Raw genomic sequence first — 22,664 nt, forward strand, 5'->3', positions numbered from 1 at the left:
TTGTTCAAAGAGTAAGAATTTCAGGGCGGCAACAGCAGCGTGTTAAACCAAGTGCAGGATCTTCCCAAGTGCTGTAGGCCTCGTGTACCTGCACAGGTCACAGGCCCATGAAGTGCCATAGCAGCCCAAACCCAGGTGAGAGCTGTTTCTGGAGCACTTTCCTTCTCTGCTTTTTCTCTCCACCTGCCCTGCAGGGACTATCTTTACCCCATTATACAGAGGAGGAAACTGCCTCGCTGGTGATCAGCGGTGATGCCATAGGACCTTGAACACACTACTGTGGCCTCAGAGGAGGTCTGTTGATAATGGAGCTATATTGAGGAAAGAAGAACAAAAAGTGTTGTTGAAAGGAAGGCCTGGGTGTGTCCAGAGTGGGAGCAACTGCCTCTGCCTGGGGAAGTCAGGGAAGGCTGTCTGGAGGAGGAGCAGGGTGTAGGGCTGCTGAAGGTGTCTCACCTGGCCACCTCCATCCCCATGGGCTGCCCATTGTGAACTCTGATTTCCACCTGTCCCTGTGTGACTGTGAGGAGTGCCAGGATTCACATCCAAAAGTCATTAGTGGAGTAAACAGAATTGCATTCAGTCTCAATGGGGGCAGGGGGGGGGGCGGGGGGAGGGGCTGTCAACGCTTGCTGTGGAGTTGGGAGGGGCTTTGCATGGAGCTGGGCTGCCTTGACCAAGGCCTGACTGTTCCCCTGCTCACTGGATTCCAAGGCTAATAGGCTCCCTGGAGGCCTCCCAGGAAGTTCCAAGGGTGTCTGGTCCCAGGAAAGGCTCCTGAGCATGGCTCTGTCCTGGACGCGCATTCTAGGGGTGATGTCATGGTCCATCACGAGCATTTTCTAAGCCCTTTCTTTGGGCTGGTTCATATTCTTTCACGAAGTCTTTGTGCAACCCTCTGCTGGTTACAGCCGTTAGGGTCACCAGGCAGAAAGTGGCAGAGCTGGGCCTGGCCACAGTGCTCAAGGCTCTGGTGGCAGTGAGGAAGGCACTAAGGCTCAGGGTGGTCCTCCAGCTCAGAAGTGGCAGTTTCCTGTAACCCCAGGCAGGTTAACTCCAGAGGAGGGTGGCCCATGGCTGGTCAGTTGCTATGGGTGGGGGAAGGAACTAATTGTGGCATCTCCTGCATGCCAGGCCCTGCACTGATTGCTGGGCTATGACCCAGGAAGCCACAGAACGTTCTATAAACTTAAGATGGACATTGAAGAATAAAGAGGACGCACAAAAAAGAGTGATGGGAGAAGAGCATTCTCAGCTGAGGGAAGAGTAAGTGCAAAGGCAGGGAGGGCTGAGGGTGGGGTCTCAAAGGATTCGGGCTACAGCAGACTATGGCACAGAGCAGGTCCCCAGGCCAGGCTAGATGAAGGGTCTCCGGACACCAGGCCCACGGAGAGCTTCCCTGTCCCTCCACTGTTTGTGACTTCACCTCTTCATAGCTCCAAAATGCCCCCTGGCACATCGCCACCACCCCATCGTGCTCCAAGCCTCCCTCAGTCACCACCCCAACCACTGTCCCCACCCCACTGGTCCCCCAGAGCCACTCCTGACCCCGTTGCTGGTGATAACCTCTGCCCTGGCCTGCCCTGCTCTTACCCTCTTTTCTGAACCTCCTTGTACTCAAGTCCAGGTGTCCTGCAGGCTGAGCCTTTGCGAAAGCTGGTCCTGCTGCCACATGCACCCTTCTCGCCCACTGCCTGGTACTTCCCTCCCACTTCCCTTCCTCAGGGAAGCCCCTGACTGCTCTCAGACAAGACTCGGCCTTTCCTCTCTGCTCCAGCTTGTGGGGACCAGAGGCCTTTCTGCAGCACTCAGTGCTCTGTCATCTTACACTAGCAGCCATGAGAGTAATGTCATGGAGGGTTCCTCGGTGCCAGGCCCTGTGCTGGGCACTAATACAGATCAATGCACCGTCTGCTTATAATGGCTCTTTGAAAGACTGTTAGAATTTCCATTTGCCAGACGAGTAAACTGAGGCTTAGAGAAGTGAAGTCACTTGCCCAAGGCCACACAGCAGGTAAGTGGCAGAGCTGGATTCTCCCTAGGAAATCCACACCCTCTGCTCCAGAATGAACATTGGTTGCTGCATTGGAGGGAAGGGGGCCAGTCTGTCCCAGGGCCAGGCCTTACTCTCCCCCCTGCGCCGCTCCTCCCTCCCCTCCCCCCCGCCCCGGCTCCCTCCCTAGCTCTGCAGGTCAGCCTAAGGACGCTGGGTAGCTGCATCAGGGGCCCATCCTGACATTCATCAACACTGGCTCTGTGAAGGGTTTAATTAACTTCCTGTTTCAATGGGGGGATAATGAGTTTTAAGCACCACATGACTCCGTAAGGAGGTCAAAAGGCAGCAAGGATGTCAAAATAAATTAAGTTAGGAATCAGGAGGCTGCCTGCAAAAGGGGCAGAGAAGGAGTTGGCCTAAAGACAACTAGATGCTGTCTGGGCACCCCCAGGCTGGTGGGAGCAGGTCGGGGGCGGGGGGTGCTGCCTTGGCTGCCCCCAGTGTGGGTGGGTGGCTCTGGCTTGGAGACTGGACTCAGGCAGTTCTGGATTCCATCTGAGGGACAGTAGAGAGAGTCGTCCCGGGACCACACCAGATAAGCCCCTTCTCCTGGGCATGGTGGTTCTCTATAAAGCTAGCATCTCTAACAAGCCACTCCCTCTGATATCCTTGGGCACAAAGGCTGTTGCCTGGAGACCGTCCTAGGTCCTTGGGTATTAGCAAGAGCCACGGTTTCATGCAGCTGCCCAAGTGTGGCCCATTGACCCCATGAGGCAAGGCAGTACCGGGAGCAAGTGTTATCTGGAAGGAAGTATTAGCTGGACATTTCCCAACTCTGAGAGCTGGGGTTACGTGGTTATATCACCAGAGAGGAAATGCACACTTACCCACAGGAAGACTTTCTTTCTTTCTCCTTCTTTCCCCCTTCTCCACTCCCCTCTCCTCTTCCCTTCCCCTCTCCCCTCTCCCCTCTCTCATCCTGTTCCCTTCTCTCCTCCTCTGCTCCCTTCCTTTCTCCCTTGTCCCTTCTTCACTTCTTCCCACCTACAAACATGTATTGAGCTCCTACTCTAGTCACTAAAGGTAAAACCGTGAACACACACACACAAGAGTCTAGCAGCAGGAGGCCAATAGCCACAATTAAGGGCTGGGCCCTGGGGCACACCAGAAGGTCGAACATGCTATAAAGCAGGGTGGGGGCCTGCCGGGGCACCGGGGGTGCAGTTGCCACCTTAAACAGGAGAGGCTACAGATAGGAGGTGTCATCTGAGTACACACCTGAAGGAAGAGCCAGGTGCATGCTGGGGGAGCGGAGGGCAGAGGAGTGAGACCCACCCGTCTAGCCACAACACTTAGGCCTAAGAGTCTCCAAGTGTCATGGCTGGAAGGGTTTTTGGTAACTGTGCCAATTTAATGAGTGGGAAAACTGAGGTGCGGATGGCTATGAGCCTGAGGTCTGCTGTCTCCCAGCCCAGAGCCTGTCCTGTGGCTGAACACACCTGTCTCCCTCCTAGGCCCCAGGCATGGTTCTGGGGGTCTCTCGGCAGGGCAGGCAAAGGTGCAGTTTGTTTAGGTCCAGCTAAACCTTGGCCCTTGGGAGGCCTAGTCCTGTCTCCTCTCTACCTGGGGGCTCTGGGGCGGAGGCCTGTGGCCTTGAGCTGCAGCCCACAAGGCCATACCAGCCAGCCAGTGAGGTAGACAGTGTCCTGTGGGAAAGAGGCCATGGCCTTGGGCGCCCAGGCCCAGAGTGGGCGGAAAAGAGAGATGGCCCCGAGGGGCTCAGTGTGGCTGCTTGGGGCCACCATTCCCACAGCAGCAGGACCTCGGGCCTTGCGGTCAGGCTTCTGCAAGAAATGTGCTGCCCACCCACTGGACCGGCATAGAAACAGGAGTCCTGTGGTCTCAGGGGTGGATTTTCAGAGCCCACGTGCAGCACATTCATAGGTGACATAGGGAGGACAAATGAGTCTCCAAGTCGTATCCCCTCATCGGGGGTGCTTCAAGGAATCCTGACAATGGCCACTCCGGAGTGCCAAGGATTCGCCCTTCCCTGGTGGATGTCTGCTTCTCTGAGGCCAGCTCTGTGGGATCCTTTCCACTGGGTTCTTCCCACTGTGTGCACATGGCCATCTACACAGTTTCCCAGGAGACTCTCTCTGGCCTTTGTGGCCCCAGAAGCTGAGGTAAGCCCACTTTGAGTAACATTCTCTAGCCAGTTCCCCGGGCGGATGTGCCTAGCAAAGCTCCCCCTTTATGGTGTCTGGGGGGATGGAGGCTGGCCTGCCACTCCACCACCAGCTGCTCTTCCTCTGGCTGCCTTCACCACCTAAGTCCAGGCAACCCCTGCTCTTTCTCTCTCCCAGCCTCTCCCCTCCACCTGCACTTTCTCACTTGCTCATAAGCACCATCTTCTTTCCTGCTTGTCTCTGAGCTGGTGGGGCAGAGAGGTTATTGGGGTCAGGTTTTGGGGCCTATTGGAGGATGCAGTTGGACAATGCAGACATTTGTGTTACTTTCTGCTAGCACACCCTCTGCCTACCCCTGCCTGCCTCAGGGCAGCCCCTGGAGGAACCCTGCAGGCTTCCTAGATGGTGAACCAGGGCAGAAGCAGCAGCACCGCCTGAGGACATTCAGGGGCGGGGTGTGTGTGTGTGTGTGTGTGTGTGTGTGTGTGTGTGTGGGGGGGTCTATGCTGTTTTCTCAGCTGCAGGATGGCCAGGCACTTCCTCAGGTCCTCAGGGAGCAGTGGCCCTGCTCCTGCCCAAACCCTCGCCCATCCTCATCCAGCCCACTCCATGGCTCAAGCAGGCACTTTGGGATGCGCCTGGGGACCTCTCAAGGGCCAGGTCCTCCTAGACATACCCACAATCACTCATGTCTCAGTGTGTCTGGGCAAGTCCCATGTTTGCTGGTGTGTGGGGCTGCATGCCGCGCCGGCGTGTGTAAGGCTATGGAGGGGTGCACACATATGTGCAGTAAGCTTGGGTTTCTGAACCTGTTGGTAAGGTGGAAGGGGGTGGGGCTATGGCGTGTGTCTGTTGTGTTTGCATGTGAAAGTGGTGGGTGACTCTAGGCCTAGAGTCCAGCTGCCAGTGGCCTAGGTGCCCAGCCTGCTGGACAAATGCTGCCACCTGCTGGCCAGTTGGGCATGTGCACGCTGGGGGCTCTGGCTGCAGGACGGGGTTACTGCCGCAGGAGTGGGGTGTCTTGTTCACACCAGTCCCTGAGCAGACTGGAGCCATGATAGGTTCCCAAATATTGTGAGCATCAGCACCCCAAGGGCATGTGACATCACAGACTGCTCACCCACCCCAGAGCATCTGACTGATTGAAATTTGGGCAGAGCCTGGAATGTCCACCATGTTCCCAGGTGATACAGATGGTGCTGGCCCCAGGCCTTGCCAGAGGTATGGTGGGCTAAATGGGGGCACCCAGGAATGCGAGCACCCAGTCGTGACTCCCTCATGGCTGCCCACCTGGGGCTGGGGGCACACCAATGGGAGGGGCTAAGACTTAGGAAGAGGACCTGGGAAGGGCGTTCCTGGTGGAGGGAAATGCACAGGCAAAGGCCTGGCGGGATGAAGTGAGCCGGGCAGGCAGGGGAGTGTAGCTGGGGCAGGGGTCTGTGGGCCTGGACAGGAGTGATGAGGCCCCAGTTACCGTTTCACAGGTGGTATCCCTCTTCCAGTGGAGAGGGCTTGGCGAGGCTCTTCTCCTCTACCCAGCACGTGTTATTTGGGACCTGCTCTGAGCGGTACCCCTCATGCTGGGCCCAGGTATTTGTCATGGGCAGGACCAGATGGGTACCTGACTCTAGACAGCCTCGCTTGCCCTCCAGGCGCATGTCCCAGACACTGGAGTCTTTGAGGGGTTCTTCAGGTCTTGGTGAGCCCCGCGTGTCTGAGCCTGAGATGGGGGAGGGTCTCCTGGTTTTACCCCTCATGCTGCCTCTGCTGCCTTCCCGTGTCCTCTAAACTGAGTTGAGTTAATGGTTTCCTGCTCTGAAAGCTCCAGAAACAAAGTGAGGCTGCCCCATGGCATTATCTGCCCGTGTTACCAATCCTGGAGGGGCTGGTGGGACCGCTTTGCTGCTTGGGGGAGACTCTACAGGACCAGATAGCCCTGGTATCAGGACAAAAGTGGCAGCTGAAGCTGAGACTCCATGAGTCAGGTTCTGGGCCCAGGTGGCAGGCAGGGTGGGGCTGGTTGGAGGACCGACGCCACACAGCAGAGGCTTTCTGTGAAAATAGTGGGAATATATTTGACAGGATGGGTTTGCTGTGATTCGCAGAGCACAGCCTCAGAGTTCCCCATGTTTTATTTATTAGCACTAAAGAGGCATTCTGAGGGGCACACAACACCTTCTAGAAAGGAGATTTGGGCCTGATTTGGTCTCTTTCAAAATACCAAAATAAAAACTTTTGACATGCACATTGTACCCAAGGTAAAAATGAAAAACAAAACAAAACAGAAGGAAACAAACTGAACCGCAGACACCAAGAACAGAAGGAAGTCTCTCCCACACTCCTATTCGCTTCGAAGACACGATTCTGTAAAAAGGACGTGCATACCGAGCCCTGGGTCACATTCAGTGCATGAGATGCCAGCAGCGCCACACCCGGCCCTGAGTGTCCCAGCCAGCTTCTCTGACTGCAACCCTGGGGCTGGAGCCTGCTGACCGGGGAGCCAGTGAAAGACTTCTCGGGGCGGCTGGTGCCTGTGAGCCTTCCATGCAGCCCCCTTCTCACCTCTCCAGCCTGTCTCCCCTCCCAACCCACCCAGGTAAAACGAATCAAGGAAGCCTGTATTCACATTACAACATGAAAATAGCACCAGAAACTTCAGAGCTAAATTGCTGATACTTGCCAGCTGAGAGCTCTGTGTAGGAGGAAAGCTCTAGAAAGGCAACCACAGAGGCTGGGGTGTGTGGTGGGGAGGAAGAACTGGTGGGAGCTGGCTGTTGAGCAGCTTCCTCCCAGTCCAAGTGTGAACCTGGTCCTCAGGGGTCAAGGTGCACTGGGAACCAGTGCTTTTGTCTGTGGTATGGATAGTGGCCATCACGACCATGTGCTTGGGGGGCCAGGTAGCTCACAAATCGCTAGGTGGAGAGCGCCCCCCCCCATTTGATTTGTAAGGCCACTTTGGAATTGCAGCAACAGCAGCAAGACCAAGAGGGGTCCTGCTGTGATCTGACCGTGGTTGCCTCAACTTACTTCCCTACTAGATGACATGGAGGGGAGGACCCTGTCCAAGCCTTCAAAGGAGGAGGCACAAAGGATGCAAGGCATGAGCTGCTCTTTCTTCATGTTCTTGGTACTAAAAAAACAGCTGCATGGTCTCCAAGAGCCTGCTGCTGGCCAGCCCCTCGTCCTAACCTTCTAGGTTGAAGGGTATTGCTGTCCATCAACCTCAGGCCCTACTCCAAGCATTAGAGTCTCAGCTCTAACACTGGAGTCTGAGCATTTGCATGGTAAGTCAGGTGGATTAAGATGTGGCCACCAATCAAACTATCTCTGAGTACTGAAGCTTGCCAGTGTAGACAGGAGTCCCTTATTCACTGGGTTCATCCCCCAGCCCTTCTCCCATGCACTCTCTCACTCCTATAAATTACTCAGAGGGGTCCTTTTTTAGAGGGATCTTGAAGCTGGTTAGTCTCTGTCCGAAGAGCTGGCTGAGGAGGTCGTTCTGGGATTCAGCAGTCCAGCAGGCTCGGCGATGGGCATGTTCAGCACCGCGGACAGCTCTGCCCCTCTTGGGGGTCCTGTGCAGGGGTCTCGCCTGGGGAAAGGCTTTGCCTAGTCCATCTCTGCTGCGTCTGAAGTCCCGGTGTGTGTGGCTGGGCTCCCCCCTCTGCTGCTCTGAGGGCTGAGGCAGTGTAATGCTGCTCTGGCTACCGGGCCTGGGCTTGGCAGGGAGCACACGGCTGGGAGTAGCCTGCTTCCGGGGAGCCCGGCGGGGTTTGTCAGGGACTGAAGGGGCCCTTCCCAAGCTCCCCACACTTTCACTCTTGCTTGGCCCCAGGGCCCGGCCCTTTCTCTTCTTCTCTTTGCCCTCCCTGTCCTCCCTGGGGACCAGGCTCCCTTGGGGCCCCTGGTCACCAGCTTCCCTTGGAGCCTTGGAGTAGCCCTTGGCTGGGGCTCGAGTGGGGAGCTTGTCTGGGGCGGGGCTCTGGGCTGGGCAGTTGGGTTTGGATGGGGTAGTGGCTGTTTCGCTCTGGAGCTGCCCACTGGCTGGCTGAGGCTGGCTGCCACCTGCTGTCTTGGTGCTGTGCTGTGGGCCTCCATTGCCCTGGGAGCTGGGGCCTGGCTTGGGTTTGAGGGCAGTGGCCTTCTGCCTGTCCTCAGTTCCACGGGCTGGCTCTCCAGGTTTTGGGCTGGCCATCGCCTTCTTTGATTGCACCGGGAACTTGGGTGCTTTGCTGGGGAGAGACAGAGTTGGCCTGTCCTTTGATGAACTCTGACAGCCCCCATGCTTGGTGGCACTCCCCTTATGGGAGGGGACTCCCTTGTCCCCCTCAGACACCATGTAGCACGTGGACACCTGCTTCTCCTTCCGGAGCATGGAGGAGGCTTCTGGGTGATGGTCAGGAGCACATTTGCCAGGGGCACTTGGGGTCCTGCCTTTCCCTGAGAATAGGCTCTCTGAGGCTTGGCCTCTGGCCCCTGGCTGGGGTAGAAATCCCTCTAGAGGGAGAGCCTGCTGGAGAAGAGGCCCAGGGCTGCCTGGGGAAGCCTCATCTGTGGGACTCTCCAGGGCCTGGTCTGGCTTGTGGCCATCTTTGCCATCAGCTGAGGCTGCTGGGAAAGAAGACAGGGATGGGCAAATGAACTCTTGGGAGTCAGAGGGCAGATTGTTGCCCATGGCCAGGTGGCCCTCAAGATCCATGGGCCTCTCTGGGCTCCTGGGCTGACCCTGGGTGCCACCAGGAGCCGCCTCTAGGCAGGGCTGGAGCAGGGCTGGCATGGATGCCTCGTTCAGGGTGGAACTGCTGCCCAGAGACAGAGACCTGTCCACGACGGGCCCAGGGGTGCTGCTGGGTGTGGCCACTCTGCGTCGTTTACTAGGTAGTGAGCCCTCCCGGACCTGGGTCTTCTGCCCAGAGGCGCCTGGCCTCCGCACCCCGCGGAATGTGAAGGGCTGCTGCCCCCTCCTCAGGTGTTTGTCCATGTGTCGGTCAAACTGCTCTTTCTTGGCGAACGTGTAGTTGCAAGAGCTGCAGATGAAGGACCTCTTGCTGATGTGGGTGACGTTGGCACAGAGCTCACAGTCATACAGTGGGGTGTGTTGCAGCTCCAGCTCCTCCCTCACCCCGTGCTCCCTGGCGAGGTGCGCACGAAGCTCGCAGGGCTCAGGGTAGACCCTTGGGCACTGGGGGCACAGGAAGACGCGCTGCGGGCTGTGCACCGCAAGGTGGCGCTGCAGCTTGAAAGGCTTGGGGAACCGCTTGCCGCAGTGGTGGCAGTCTCGGGAGGGGTCCTTGCAGTCCTGATGCACTGGGATGGTGTGGGGTAGAGGCTCTCGGGTGGGGCAGGGTGCAGGGGACAAGCTGGGGCACGTCTTGGTGGAGCCAGGGAGAGTGGCAGAACTGCTGGGCAGAGCTGGGTTTGCACAGGTTGATGGACTGCTTTTGGCTAAGGTGCTGTCTGGCATCAAAGTGCCATCCTGGTTTGAGTTTTTGGTACGAGCCTTGGGTTTTGCCCTCTCCCTCTCTGCAGGGCCCCCATTTGCCTGGCCAGCTGAGCACTTGCCCCTGTGGGGTTTGGATGCCTGCCCCATCATGCTGCTCAGGAAGTGTGTGACCGTGCTGTCCCCCTCCCAGCGTCCAGATGGGTCTCCCAGGGACCTCCGTGCTGGCCCCTTTCGGGCAAATCGTAGGGCATGTTCCCGCAGGTGCTCATTGTACATCCAGACATCGGCCACCTCCCGCAGGCACATGCCGCAGGCCCACAGCCCCGCCCGGCCCTGCACGTGCTTCTCCTGCAGGTGCTCCCTCAGCAGCTCTCGAGAACCGAACCTGCGCTCCACACACATGTAGCAGGTGGGGGGCGGTGAGGGGCTGTGGGCCAGCTTATGGAGGTCCAGCTCTCCCAGGCCATGAAAGCGCTGGAAGCACACCCTGCACTTGTAGGGTGTCCTCTTGGCCCTGGCATTCCGGTCTCTGACTGGGGCCCTTCTGGCCTTGGCCACCTCCTCTGTCCTTTGGCTCTGTGACCCCTGGGAGTTCACTGTGGCCTTGAAGTCTAAGAAGCTCATGTTGGAGAGAGCCACAGGGTCTTCGCAGGGTCCCAGAAAGCAGATATCTTGCATCTCAAATCTAGGGCTGAGCCTCTCAAGAGCCACGGCATTCCCCGGGAGCCCGCAGTTGTAGTGTTCTTGCTCCAGGTTGGGGGGCTCAGGGCTCATGTCCCCAAGAGAAGAGGCGGTCTCATCAGCGGAGGCCTGCAGCTCCAGGCCTCGCCAAGCCGCTGGGACCATGTGCAGCTCAGGGATGCTCTCCGACGGGTGGTCCTTGGCATTGCAGGAGGGTTCCTGCTCGGCGCAGTCCGCCTCTGGGTCAGGCTCCAGGGCCCATAGGCTGGGTCCTGGGGCCCAGGGGTCAATGCCAGGCATCTTGCTGCTGAGGAAGCCCTCCAGGAGGAAGGACTCAGGCAGGCCCATGGCCTCGTCACTCCATGGGTCCTCGAGGGACAGGCAGAGGGAGCCTGAGTCACTGAGATCTGTGGGCATGTGGGCGGAGGGCAGAGTGTCACTGCCCTGGAACTCCCAGGGCTCTGGCAATGGCGGAGGCTTTGGCTTTTTACAGCGCTTCCCATAGACTCGGGGGTTCTTCTTCCGAGTTAAGTGGTTGCTCAGAGGGAAGAGCTGGGAAAAGGAGGCTTCATCATCAAATAAGCTCAGAGGGTCCCTGAGACCCAGGCTGGGGGATTCAGGAGTGACACCTTCATGCTCCTGGAAGCAACTGCTGATGGTGTCACCTGCTTCAGAACCACAAGTCTCTGGGGAGCCTGAGGGTCCCCAGGGGGGCTTGTGCTCTTCCCAGACAGCTTGCCCTGACCCAGTCTCGGTTGCACTGCTGTGCCCTGCAGGTGTACCCCCAGCTGCCCTTGATAGTTCTCTGCAGACACCTGATGTCCTGGTCTCTCTGGGTCCCCGGGACCCCCTTGCCAAGGCTGCCTTCTGCTCCCTCATCTCTTCTGCAGGAGGCACCCGCTCCATTCTCCCTGGAGGTGCCATCAACTTCCCAGGTGACTTCTGTGCGGACGTCCCCTCCAGTTCTGTGGCCAGGAGGAGAGGGAGCTGTGTGACCTCAGTCTCCTGCTCTGTCTCCTGTGAGAGGCAGTGGCTCAGAGGGGGTGGGTAATTGACAGTCGCAGTTGATGGATTCCGGTGGCTTCTATCTGAAATCACATCAGGAGAGACTGGAGGACCGCGCTCCTCCCGGAACCTTCTCGCTCTTGGCTTTCTCGATTTCTTATTTGATTTCCCCTCTGGCTCGCGGGGGATGTCCATGGGCGCTCTACCCCGCCTCTTGCCTCCTCTTCTCTCTGCCCGTTTGGGACAGGGGTCGTCCCTCTGCAGCAAGCCCCATTTCCTGGGCTCTGCAGGCCTTGAGCCCACTCCTGGCTTGACCAGGCCTGGGGGGTGTGGTTCCCGGCTGTGGGGACAGACTGGTGTTCTCACAATGCTGACCCCCCGCCTGAGCCCCTTGGACATCTTGGGACCTGGGTCATCCTCAGGAGCCATGGAGCCCTGGACCGGAGGTGACCCAGCTGTGTGGCTGGGGCTGCTCAGCCTGTGCCTCGGTTTCTCCTTCCCAGGCGCCCTGCGGCTTTTTTTCCCAGGGGGGCGGTTCATCTGGGCTGCAGGCTCCCCAGGTTGGGGAGCAGCCGGGGCTGGGGGGCTTGGCTGGGAGATGACCCCCTGTAGCCTGTGCTTCCTGGCTCTGTGGCGGCTTAGGCCTGGTCCGGATCGGAAGGTGGCTGAGCAGACCTCACAGGTCACAGGCCTCCCGCTGGGGTCTCGGTTCTTCCAGCAGCTGCTCTCAGTAGACACGGGGCTGTTTTTAAAGCCACCAGGCTTCTGTTTGGGGTCCTGGGGACATAGAGGGTCCCCCTGGGGCACCTGCTGGGGGACATTTCTGAGGCTCTGCGGGGAGTTGGGCCTGGAGTTGCTGGCTGTGCTGCTCAGAGACGTGGCTCTGTCCTGCTGGAGCTCTTCACAAGGGCAGGCGACTGTTGGGCCTCTGGTGCCAGCTGCTGAGGCCTTGGAAATGCCAGGGCGCCCAGCCCCGGGTATCTTAAGGTCCTCCTCGCCCTGGGTGCTGGCCCCGGCCTCACCTTCCTGGCAGGCACGAGGCTCTGGCCCTGCTGTCCTCTGGGAGGAAGCGTCAGTGGTGATGCTCTGGTCTTCCCTGTGTCTTGGGTGTTCTGAAGGGGGGCCCTCGGGCGTCCTGTCTGGGCTGCTGTGGGGTAGTGCTCCCCTGCAGTGGGGGTCTGGCCACTCAGCGCTGGGGCCTCTGACTGCTCCCATGCCATCTGTGGCAGGAATGCCGGGTAGGGCTGCAGCCTGGATGGTCACTCTTGGGGACATGGCCCTCGATGGGGGAGAAGAGACGTCATAGGCAGGAGATCCCCTCAGCCTCTCTTTCCTAGAACCCTCTAGGGATCCTGACATGTAGCCTTCAGGGTGGTCCCCCACATGGGTGGAAATGAAGGCATTGATGAGACCAGGCTGGCCCGTGGAAGCGTCTTCCAGTGGGCTCTGTTCCCCTAGGAGAGAGTGGCAAACCAGGCTTTCCTTGAGGCCACAAGAGCTTGTCCTCAAAGATGAAGAGGTGGCCAGGGACCCTCCAGCCCTAGCATCTGTGGGAGCTGGGGTGCAGTCAGCCCTTTTTAGAGCTGTACCGGCAGAGGAATAGGCTGGCAGGTGCTTCATGCTGGTAGGGTCCCCGAGGGATGGCGACACTGGGAGCAGCCCCCTCAGCTCACCTGAAGGCACTGTGGGAGGGTCTTCCTGGAGCAGGTGCTCCAGGCTGCAGGGAACAGGGGTGGCTGCAGAAATGGGCAAGGGGGCACAGCTGGCCAGGTCTCTCATGGGGAGCTCTGGGCTCTCGCCAGTGAGCAGCAGGTGTTTCTTAAGGCCTGGACTGGCCGCCACTGGAGTCCAGTCCTCAGGCCCATTTTGGGCATGGGTTGCTGTCAAGGCCGGGACTAAAGATTCCACATCAGAGGAGGAGGGGCTGGGAGCGGACTGTGCCTCATTTTGAAGGCCCAAGTTCGGTCTGCTTCCCTGGACCTGCCCCCCTAGCTGGTCTGCAGCCCCAGCGGGGCTGGCCAGTGTAGTTTCAGGGTCAGCATTAACTGTGGCGAGGTTGTCTGGTCTCCCCAGGCTCCCCCAGTTATCTGGTTGCAGCTGGCTGGCTTCGCCTGGGCCTTTGAGCTTCTCAGCCTGGCCGAGTGAGCCCAGATGGTCACCTGCCTCAGGCCTCAGCTGACATCCGGCCACTTCAGAGATAGCTGTCATCATCTGCACACCCCCATCGGAACCCTTACCAGGGCTGTGGGCCACATTCCCACATTCCATGATGTCCCCTTCCACATCTGAAGGGTTGCTCTGTTGAGGGCTCTGGGTGTTGGCAAGCTGGGCCCCCTGTAAGTTCTGGTCATCATCTTCATTCTCAGCTGCTCTGGCCACCAGGAGCTGGAGTTGACATAGGGGGCTTTCGGCTGGGTCCTGGGGCCTCCTGCCAGGACTGATGTCAGGCATGCAGCCAGGACTTGGGGAGGCCCCTGCTGGTACAACCTTCTTGTTACCCTCAGAGCTAGGGCTCCCTGCTACAGGGTGGAGGGGACCTGTTTCTTCTGTCCCATCTGCACTGCTTAGAGAATGTCCCTGGAGGACCTCACTGTGCCTGGTACCAGAAGGTGGAGTGGCACCCAGATGCAGAACTGCAGCACCCTGAAATGCCAAGTTAGGTGCCAAATGGGCAACAGGACTGCTGAGCGCCTCCAGCTCAGGGGCATCGTGGCCGGGCCCCTGCGCCTTGCAGGGAAGGAGCAGCAGCACGTCTTCGTTGTGATGGATTCCGGTGGCCTTGTTATTTTTAAAAAATAAAGGCTCATGGTTTGGGCTGCTCTTCACTAACTTCCCTCCGTCCGACGGGGGTTTGAGTGGCTCTCCGGGGTCCGGGAGACAGGCTTCTGGGCAGCCCCTGCAGCCCTCTTCTGCCTCAGGGAGCCCTCTCCCGGAGAGTCTGGTGTTCTGCACTGGCTGGAAACTGAGGCTAGCCCCAGTGGGGCCGAAAGAAGCTCCAGAAACCTGGTCTTTGTGGGAGGCAGGGGGAGGGGCTGCTTCTCCCAGGTGAAATGAGGGCCACTCCTCCTGGGGGCTCCCTAGGGTCCCCTCTGTGGTGGCCATGGCTGTTTCTGCCCCTTCCTGGTGTGGACTCAATTCCCCAAGATCAGTGAGGTCAGCTGTGGAGAATGAGTCCTTTTGGGGTGAAGCAACCTGGTGGATGGTCAGCGGGGTGTCTGTGCCGGAGCGCATCCTGCCCGTGGGCTGAGCTCCACGCAGCTCTCCTGGGGCCTCATGCACACCTTTACTTTGCAGCTGACTTTCTAATTCGGTAACCAATCTTTTGATCTCTAATTCATCCTCAGACAGGTTGCTCATAAAAGTGATGCTACATTCGTTAACCTTGCACGGCAAAGGGGGAGGGGTGGCGGCGTTTGTCCTTTCACGAGGACCCTTCTTACTGAACACCTTTGCCCCTGAGAGGTCAGGAGGATGATCCAGATGGCTGGAAAGCATCGGGGAAACTTCCTCCAGCAGAGACCAGCCCTTCTCAGGCAGAAATGAGGGGTACGGTGGGTCCAGCCGGGGTTTCCTTGGGGGTGGGTCAATGCCTGTAGGCGGTGATTGTGCGTCCCCATTTCCGGATAGGCTGCTGTAGATGGGTGAGTCGAAGTCGTCCATGGGCAGCCCCGAGAGGAGGGGCGTGGACTCCAAGGTCAGTGGTGATTCGGCTTTGCCTGGGTCGGTGTCCACTGTGTAGGCTGGATTCCTGGGAGGTTTTGGCTCGAGGGAACTGGAGTCCACACCCTCCTGGCACAGGTGCATGCTACTGGCTGCAGGAGTGTCTGGATCCAAGGGCTTGGAGTACAAGTCTTTGGGGAAACAGCCAGCCAGGTCTTGGGGTCCAAGGGGCAATTTTCTGGGGGGACTGCTGTAGGGCTGGGGCTCCTTTTTGGCACCTGGAACCAGGGAGTCTCTGTTAATAAGAGCAGAGTCACACCCAAGATCAGGGGTCTTTAAAAACAGGGTGCTGGGCTCGGGGTAGGCAGCAGTGGTGTCAGTGATGGGGACCAGCAATTCTCCTGGCAGGCAGGCAGGGGGGTCCTCTTTGTCATGAGAGATGGGGGGTTCTGTGCACCGGGGGACACCCAGCAGACTGCTTGCACCTGGCACTGCTGAGCTCCTGTGGGGCACCATGGTGTCCTCCCTGCCTGGTTGTGGTCGCTCAGGGGCTGGGGGACAGGGACTTCCTTCCACACAGGTGGAGGGAGGAGAGCCCGAAGCACCTCTGGTGGTGGTGTCAGGAGGAACATCTTCTTGAGGGAAGTCCAGCGATGCATGGCTTTCTTCTGGGGTCTTGGTCCTGGTGGGAATCTGCAGGAGACACTTGGGGTCTCTCTCCTTAGGGCTGTCTATGGTCTCCGGGCTTGGCAGTGGGCCCTGGCCCTCAGGGCTCTCACTGGGGCCTGGGCAAGGCCTGCCTGGCTTTGTGGTTTCCGGCCTCACGACCTTCCTGGATTTCTGCTGCTTTCGCTCTTCTCTAGGACCCAGGGCTAAGTCCATTTCCTTCCTCTTCTCACCTCGGCGCCACCGCCGGCTGCCGTGTCGAGGCCGGCCTCTGAGGCGGGAGCCCCGTGGCTGCAAGTTGTCCTCTTCCTCGGACTCTGAAGCATAGTCATATTCCTGAAGCCTGCCATCCAGGGCGCTGGGTGCGGGCCTCTCGGTTGCCAGGGAGAAGCAACTGCCCTGGCCTTGCTGTGCCTGCTGCTTGTGCAGCTGATTCTTCTGCTGCACAATCTTGTGGATGAGCTCCTTGCTCCAGGTGCCACCCCAGGCCTTCCTCCTCCTGGAGTCCTTCCGCAGGGACAGCCGGAGGCGCTTAGAGCTCCGAGTCTCCACCGGGAGGAGCCTTCCACAGGGATCTGTGTGGCTCTTGAGGGCTCGGGTCCTGAGGTCCCGGGGGCGGTGTGGGGCTGGCTCAGTCCTGTTGCCCTTCCTCCTGGGCCTCAGACAGGAGGCTCTGGTGCCCCTGCCCGACCTCTTGGCAGTGTTGGCTGTGTCCAGTTCCCCCTGGGAAAACTTAAACTGCTTCCCTCTCCTCTGCTGGCTGGCCAGGCTGGCACCATTTGCCTCCGCAGGCACTGGGCCCAGGGATCGAGTTTTGGGCCGGCTGCAGGCTGTGTAGCTCCCATCCCCCGGGCAGGGGGCCTGGGACTCCATGGTTGGGAGCAGGGGGTGGGCTTTGTTCTCTGGCGTGGCCCCACCCACCCTGGTCTTGGGGGGCAGCCCAGCACTGGTACCTCTGGGGCCAGAAGGTTCTTCATCAGCGAAGACGTCGATGAAACTGCTGTCGATCTCGGGGTTGTCTGACTGATATTCCAGGCCGTTGAGTGCCTCGGTGATGAGGCTGTCCAGCTTGGCATCGTCCTCCAGGTCCAGGTCCGCAGCGGAGAGTGGGAAAGGGGCAGTGGTCAGGCTGGGCAAGAAAGTTGTCCTCAGGGGGTCATCTTTGCCATCCACCCGGAGGTCTCCCCCTAGCAGGAAGGGGACCGTCTTAGTGTGGCTGAGAAGGCCTGGGTTCCCGGGGGCCGGTGCTTTGGGGGCAGCCAGCACAGAGGGGGCAGCAGGAGGCGTGGGGATCTCTGCGGGCTGCTGGTGGCTGTCCTTGGTCCTGGCCAGGAGCAGGCTGCAAAACTGCCGGTGCTCCAGGAAGGTGGCCAGGCTGCTGTAGTTTCGGTCACACTGCTTGCAAGTGAGCAGCACGTCCAGCTGGTCCAGGCTGGCGCTGCTGAGGGGGAAGTGGTGGGCAGAGTAGGGGGGCGGCTCCGGGGGGAAGCCCTCCAGCCGCCCACTGCCCACCTCGGGGACCGCACTGGGGAATGGGACCTCCTCCAGGCATTTGAAGGTCCCCTCAGCCCCCAGCACCTCTGTGGGGAAAGGGAAGGTCTTGACTGGTTCTGGCTGGTAGTGGATGGGAAGGGCATGTGAGGGGTCAGGGGATGGGAAGGGGCTGCTGTTCTCCTGGGGGTGATTGGGGGCGTGGAAGAAGGCAGAGGGCCCTAGTGGGCCGGGGAGCTGGCTCTCCTCCGAGCTGGGGTTGGCTGGGCTGCTGGACAGCGGTGACAGTGATGAGCAGGTGCTGCTGCCGGCTGTGTTGGTGGCGGGTGAGGGCAGTGGGGACTCACTGGGAGAGGCTCCCACCAGCCTGGGTGGGGGCAGGCTGGGGGTCCCTTGGGGTGAGACCTGGGGCTGGGCTACTCCAAAGAACATGGGCTGGGCTCCAGGGTCCTGCAGTCCATTGTAGGTGAACAGCCCTGGGGAGCTGCTGCTGTGCTGGCCGGGGCTGTTTCTCAGCACCAGCTTCTCCCCAGGTCCAGGTGTCTTGCTGGCAGCACCCAGGGCTACCTGGCGGCCCCCCTGCCACTCAGGGGTCCCTGGGGGAAAAGGCAGCCGGTTCAGCATCTCCACTTGATGGGTGCTGGGCCTGGTGGCCGGCAGCACCTGGGGCCAGGGCAGTGGGGGGCTCTGGGGGAGGCCAAACCTCTGTCCAGAGCTGGGCTGGCCTTCAAAGAACACACTCCTGGTGGTGGCGGGGGGGCCCAGGGGAGGTGTGGGGTAGGGGGCTCTGATGGGATCCCACAGCTGGGGCAGTCTGGTGGGCGGGGGCCCAGGGTTGGCCAGCTCTGTGTCCAGAGAACTAGGACTGGTGCCCACCCCACTGGCTCCCGGGCTTCCATAAGCCTGCCCTGGAAAGTGCCTCTGGGGCAGAGAGTTTGGGGGTCCCCTGGGGCTCCCCAGTCCATTTTGGGCTGAAGGCGGTCTCTCAGGGAGGGCTGTGGTCAGGCTCTTGTGCAAACTGTCTGGGAAGGTGACCGTGCTCTCTGAGAAGGGGCTGGGGACCGGGCGAGCAGCACCAGTTGTGGGGAGAGCACGGCCGAGGTCACTGGTGGGGTCAAGGTGCCCGGGCTGGCTGGAGAAGCAGGACGGGGGTGGGGGAGCAGGCTGGGTGGGCAGCGGGTAGGCCACGCCTGTGCCCACTGCCTCCTCCTGCCATTCTCCCCGAGGCTGGTGGAAGGCAAACACCAGGGCCCTCTCAGAGTACTCAGGCCCCGCCGGGTCCTCGGGGAAGGGCTTTGGGCCAGGCCCAGGCAGAGCTGGGAAGGGGATCTGGAAGGAGGCCACCCTGGGGCTGCCACCTTTGGGGAAGGGCTCCGGTTCTGTGGGAAGGACCCTGAAACTAGCACCTGGGAAGTCGTTTTCAGCAGCGGGAAGCCAGGCATCGGCCCCACTGGCCTGGAATTCTGAGTAGGAGGCTGGCCTGCAGGGACTGGCGCCACTGCTCTGGGGGGCCCTAAGGGGTGGGGGCCCTGGGGTGGCACTCGGTGAGGTATACTTGGTGGAGGTAAAGCTGGAGGGTGTCTCCTGGAAGCACCTTTGGAAGGTGAGCTCTTCTGGGGCCTCTGCTTCTGGGGGCCGGGGGCCCTCCCGCTGGGGGCCCTCAGGGGTCTCCTCCAGAGCAGGCCTGGCCCTGGAGCCCGAAATGCTCAGAGTGTAGAGCTGCTGGGGGCTGTTGTCTGCCCTGCCTGGGTGCCCTGTGGGAGCCTGTGTGTGGCTCCTCCCCAGTGGGGCCCGGGGGCTACCACCCTTCCTGGGGGGGCTGCGTAGGGGCTGGGTTCTCTGGAGGGTGGCCTTGGGCTCCACCTCCCTAGCCTGCCCAGGCTGGGTATCAGGGGGCTCCATGGCCTGGGTCCCACTGCCCGGCTCCCTCATGGCCTTGGTGGTCCTGCTGGCCAGGGCACTGTCCTCGCCGGGGGGCTGGGAGGCTGTGCCGCTGGCCATGCCACTGGTTGTTTGGCCAGATTGCAGGCCTCGGGTCATGGTTGGGGGTGGTGCTCCGCGGGGCTGCTCTCCAGGCATGGCCCCTCCGTCTGGTTGCTAGGAGGATGTGGTGGTCCGAGGGGGTCCGTGGGGAGAGGGCTGGGTGGCCATCCTTGCCCCTTGGGGTTCCCTGGAGAAACCTGCTCTCATGGTCCTGGGTGGAGCCTGAAAGGAAAAGACAGAAGTGAGGAGGGAGCTGTGGAGGCTCCTGGCTCCCACGGAAGCTGTGACAGGCTGGGAGCAGAAGCAGCTGGCACCAAAGCCCCCACCTTTAGAGGAAGGGGCTCAGCTCCAATGCCACTGTGAGAGACAAGAGGAGAAAAGCTTTCCTGCCAGACTGAGCAAGGGGGTGAGGGTGGTGGGGAGAAGGAGAAAGGGAAAAAAGGAGAGTGCTCCGAAGACCCCTGGCCACCTCAGAGCAGTCCTGTGTGGCTCTGGCCAGCCTGTGAGTCAAAGGCCCTAGACCTACAGAGGCCATGGCAGGGATAAAGAGCACCTGGTGGTCATCTGTGTGACCTGAGCCCAGGTGGGGTCAAGGGACAACCCACGCAGGACAGAGGGGACACCTTCACCTGCTGAGAGGAGGGGCCTCACATCAGAAGCGGAGTTGGGAAATAAGGGGTGAGACTACGCACACCTGAGTCTGGCCCGAGGCTCACACCTGGTCCTGTGATGGTCTTACGGCTGTTGCACACAGGAAAGCCTCAAGCCACTCGCCTTAGGGACCCACTGGCCAGCTCCTTGGGTGGGGTCTGCATCTGTATTTCCAGGCAGCGCCGGGCACTGCTGGGGCCTCCTCCCTGTTTGGAGACCTCCCCAGGGATCATAGCCTGATTGGGGCACAAGCATCCCTGTCTCTCCTGGGTGGGGATGGTTCCAGTACTGTCCCTCTTCCCCGCTGGCCAGCCCCGTGGACCCTCCTCCATTCCAGAGCGTGTGTTCCCCTCCCCTCCTAAGCAGAGGTCTTACCCCCTCTTCTGGGCCCCATTGCCTGGGGCCAACCCTTCCATCCCTTCTATCTCAAGACTGAAGACCTTGGAGCAAGGGCTTGTGGGTGAAGTTTGTTGAATGAATGAATGATAGCAGTAACCTCAGCATGAGCTCCTTCTGAGCATTTGGCTGGGGACCAGGGAGCTGAGTGGTTTCCATCAGTCACTTTTCCTGTCCTCACGGTGGCTCTGAAGGTCAGAACCCTTAGAGCTACGGAGAGATGAGTAACTCACACATGGCCTCACAGCTAGTGAAAGGCACTGGGGTCCCCAGGAAGGGCCTCCTCCAGCCTTGCCACACATGGTCTGGGCACCAGATTGGGGCCAGGCTGTGCCGGGTGTGGAGACAGCAGCAGCCTGGCCCCTCATGAAGCCCCTGCACAAGAGAGGGCAAAGCCTATGAGATGCCATCCTCCCTACTGGACTTTGAACTGCCCAGTGCAAGTCCTGGCTCAGCCACTGACCTGCTGTGGGACCTGGGACTAGTTCCTCAGCATCCCTAAGCCTGGAATATGGGGATCCCAGGAGAGCCCCCTGATGGGGCTGTTGTGAAATGACACGGGTCACTGTGTCCAAACTGTATATTAGGTCCCTTGTGGATCATTTGCTGCGTGTGTGGTTTTCTGACTATTCCTGTTTCTGCCTGAGCCTGGGGCTCCCAAACTAGGGAGCCTGTGGTTTATTCTCTGCCTCATCCCCACAACATGGAGTCTGGCACACAGTAGGCACTCAAGATTGAGGAAAGGTCAGTTTCCACACCCTTGCGTAGGGATGGTAACAGTGCCACTCTCATTGGATTGTTCTAAGGTTCAACATTCTTGTGACCTGCCATGGCCCGGCATGCAGGGGCATTCCCTTCCTGTGCCTCCCCAGCCTCAGTGTCTCCATCTGTGCACGGGTTGTGGCATTGCTTCTCCTGGGCGCTGCTGGAAGCCAGATGGGAGCCTGGTCTGTTGGCCCTCCAAGCTGCAGCTACACCTGGGCCATCCTGAGTGGGCGTTTAAAGGGGAGCAGAAGTCTCTGACCCCATGGCCCCACCTGCTCTCAGAGACACCTGCAGCCTCCGAGCTCTGGCCAGAAAGCTCCCCATTGGGGCTGGAGGCAGTAGATCACATTACTAAGATCCGGCTGTCCCCTGTGGGAGGGTTTCAATCTGTCCGGCTGCCGGCAGCCTTGGCCACATGGCTCCATTCAATCCAGAGCCATGCTACTGGCTGTGAGCTGCAGTGACTCATGCTACTTCTGAGCAGAGATTTTTAGAGCAGAGATCTGGAAACCTGCCTTGCTGCCTTTTCGAGGACTGAGGTCACAAGCTGTGGCCAGGCGGTAGGCTGGCCGCCTGGTCACTGGTGGGGACTGTCCATCTCTGGGCTCCTGTTCCCATCAGCCAAGGGCGAGGGGGTCAGACCAGGCTGTCCCCAAGGGTCCTTTTGTTTCCAGCAACCAGAACCGGCTTTTCTTGGCGGGAAGGCCAGTCACTGGGGCTGACCCCTCATTCATGCATTCACACTCACAAGAGCGCTTCTGGACATCTGCCCCAGGCCTAGCGCTCAAGGGGAGATAGACTGCAGCTTTGGGGCTCAGAGCTCCTGTGGGGCCCATGGAGGCTGGGCATGGGGGTCAGGGAGTGGCATTTATTGAGTACCTACTGCATGCTAGGTGGAACTTAACTTGGGGTCGAGGGACATCAGAGGAGGGGGCTCCTGCCTGGCTGGAATCAGAGGAGACTTCTTAGAGGAGGCGGCATCAGCTTTGGCCACGTGGATGGAGAAGATCATTCAGGGTGGGCACTGTGAGCACGGGCAGGTGCAGGGCTGCTTGGGAAAACTGGGAGAAAGAGCTCTGTGCTGAAGAAGGACCTGTGTGGAGCTGGGCCAGTTTCTGAAGGACACTGAGGCCTTTACAGGGTGGGCAAGTGGGACCCAAGTGAGCGGGTATGAGGCTGCAGCCAGCGGCTTGGACAAGGTGGCCTGCCTTTCCATGTACTCTGACCCAGGCCAGGGAGTCTCCTGGGGGGCCCCCTTTGCCACTGGCTGCAGGTACACACCACAGGGAAAGCTCTTGAACCTCTCGCAGGACCGTGATCCAGCAAAAGTTGGGCCAAGAGCTGGCTCTGGACCAGCAGGAGGGGCTCTGGCCTGTGGGACCTCCCCTCTTGAACTTCTCAGACAGCCTAAGGGGGCAGGACCCAGGCCGACTTCCAGGCCTCCAATTGCATAGGTAGTGAAGTCCATGGGGTCAGGCGGGCAGAGGTGCCAGGGCCTCTGACCTCCGAGGGCCTCTGACCTTGCAGGGCCTCCTTCACCTGCCCCTGAAGAGGCTGCTGCTGGGACACAGGTACAGAGGACGGGGAGAGCCTGGGACTCCCCACAGCTTCCAGAGCTTTTTAGGGGGTGGCAGGTGAGGCCAGAGCATCGTTAGACACAGCCCCACAGGTTCAGGCTCCAGGCAGCCTCTGAGAGGGTAGGTGGGGATCCTGCCTCTGATTCCCTGACAGTGCCTGCCGC

The 22,664-nt window shown here is 59.8% G+C and overlaps 1 protein-coding gene across 1 annotated transcript; it reads right to left on the minus strand.

Moving 5' to 3' along the window:
- Positions 1–7,340: 7,340 nt before the first annotated feature.
- On the minus strand, positions 7,341–19,207 carry ZNF469 (zinc finger protein 469). Its single transcript, XM_028142959.2, has one exon. The coding sequence runs from the start codon at positions 19,205–19,207 to the stop codon at positions 7,604–7,606; it is 11,604 nt and encodes a 3,867-aa protein (XP_027998760.2). The 3' UTR covers positions 7,341–7,603.
- Positions 19,208–22,664: the final 3,457 nt, after the last annotated feature.

The sequence above is a fragment of the Eptesicus fuscus genome, chromosome 21 (assembly GCF_027574615.1).
Source record: "Eptesicus fuscus isolate TK198812 chromosome 21, DD_ASM_mEF_20220401, whole genome shotgun sequence".
NCBI classification, from domain to species: domain Eukaryota; kingdom Metazoa; phylum Chordata; class Mammalia; order Chiroptera; family Vespertilionidae; genus Eptesicus; species Eptesicus fuscus.

Bases quoted from the DNA above. Each gene is read 5' to 3' on its own strand.
- ZNF469 (XM_028142959.2), bottom strand. From the start codon at position 19,207: ATGCCTGGAGAGCAGCCCCGCGGAGCACCACCCCCAACCATGACCCGA.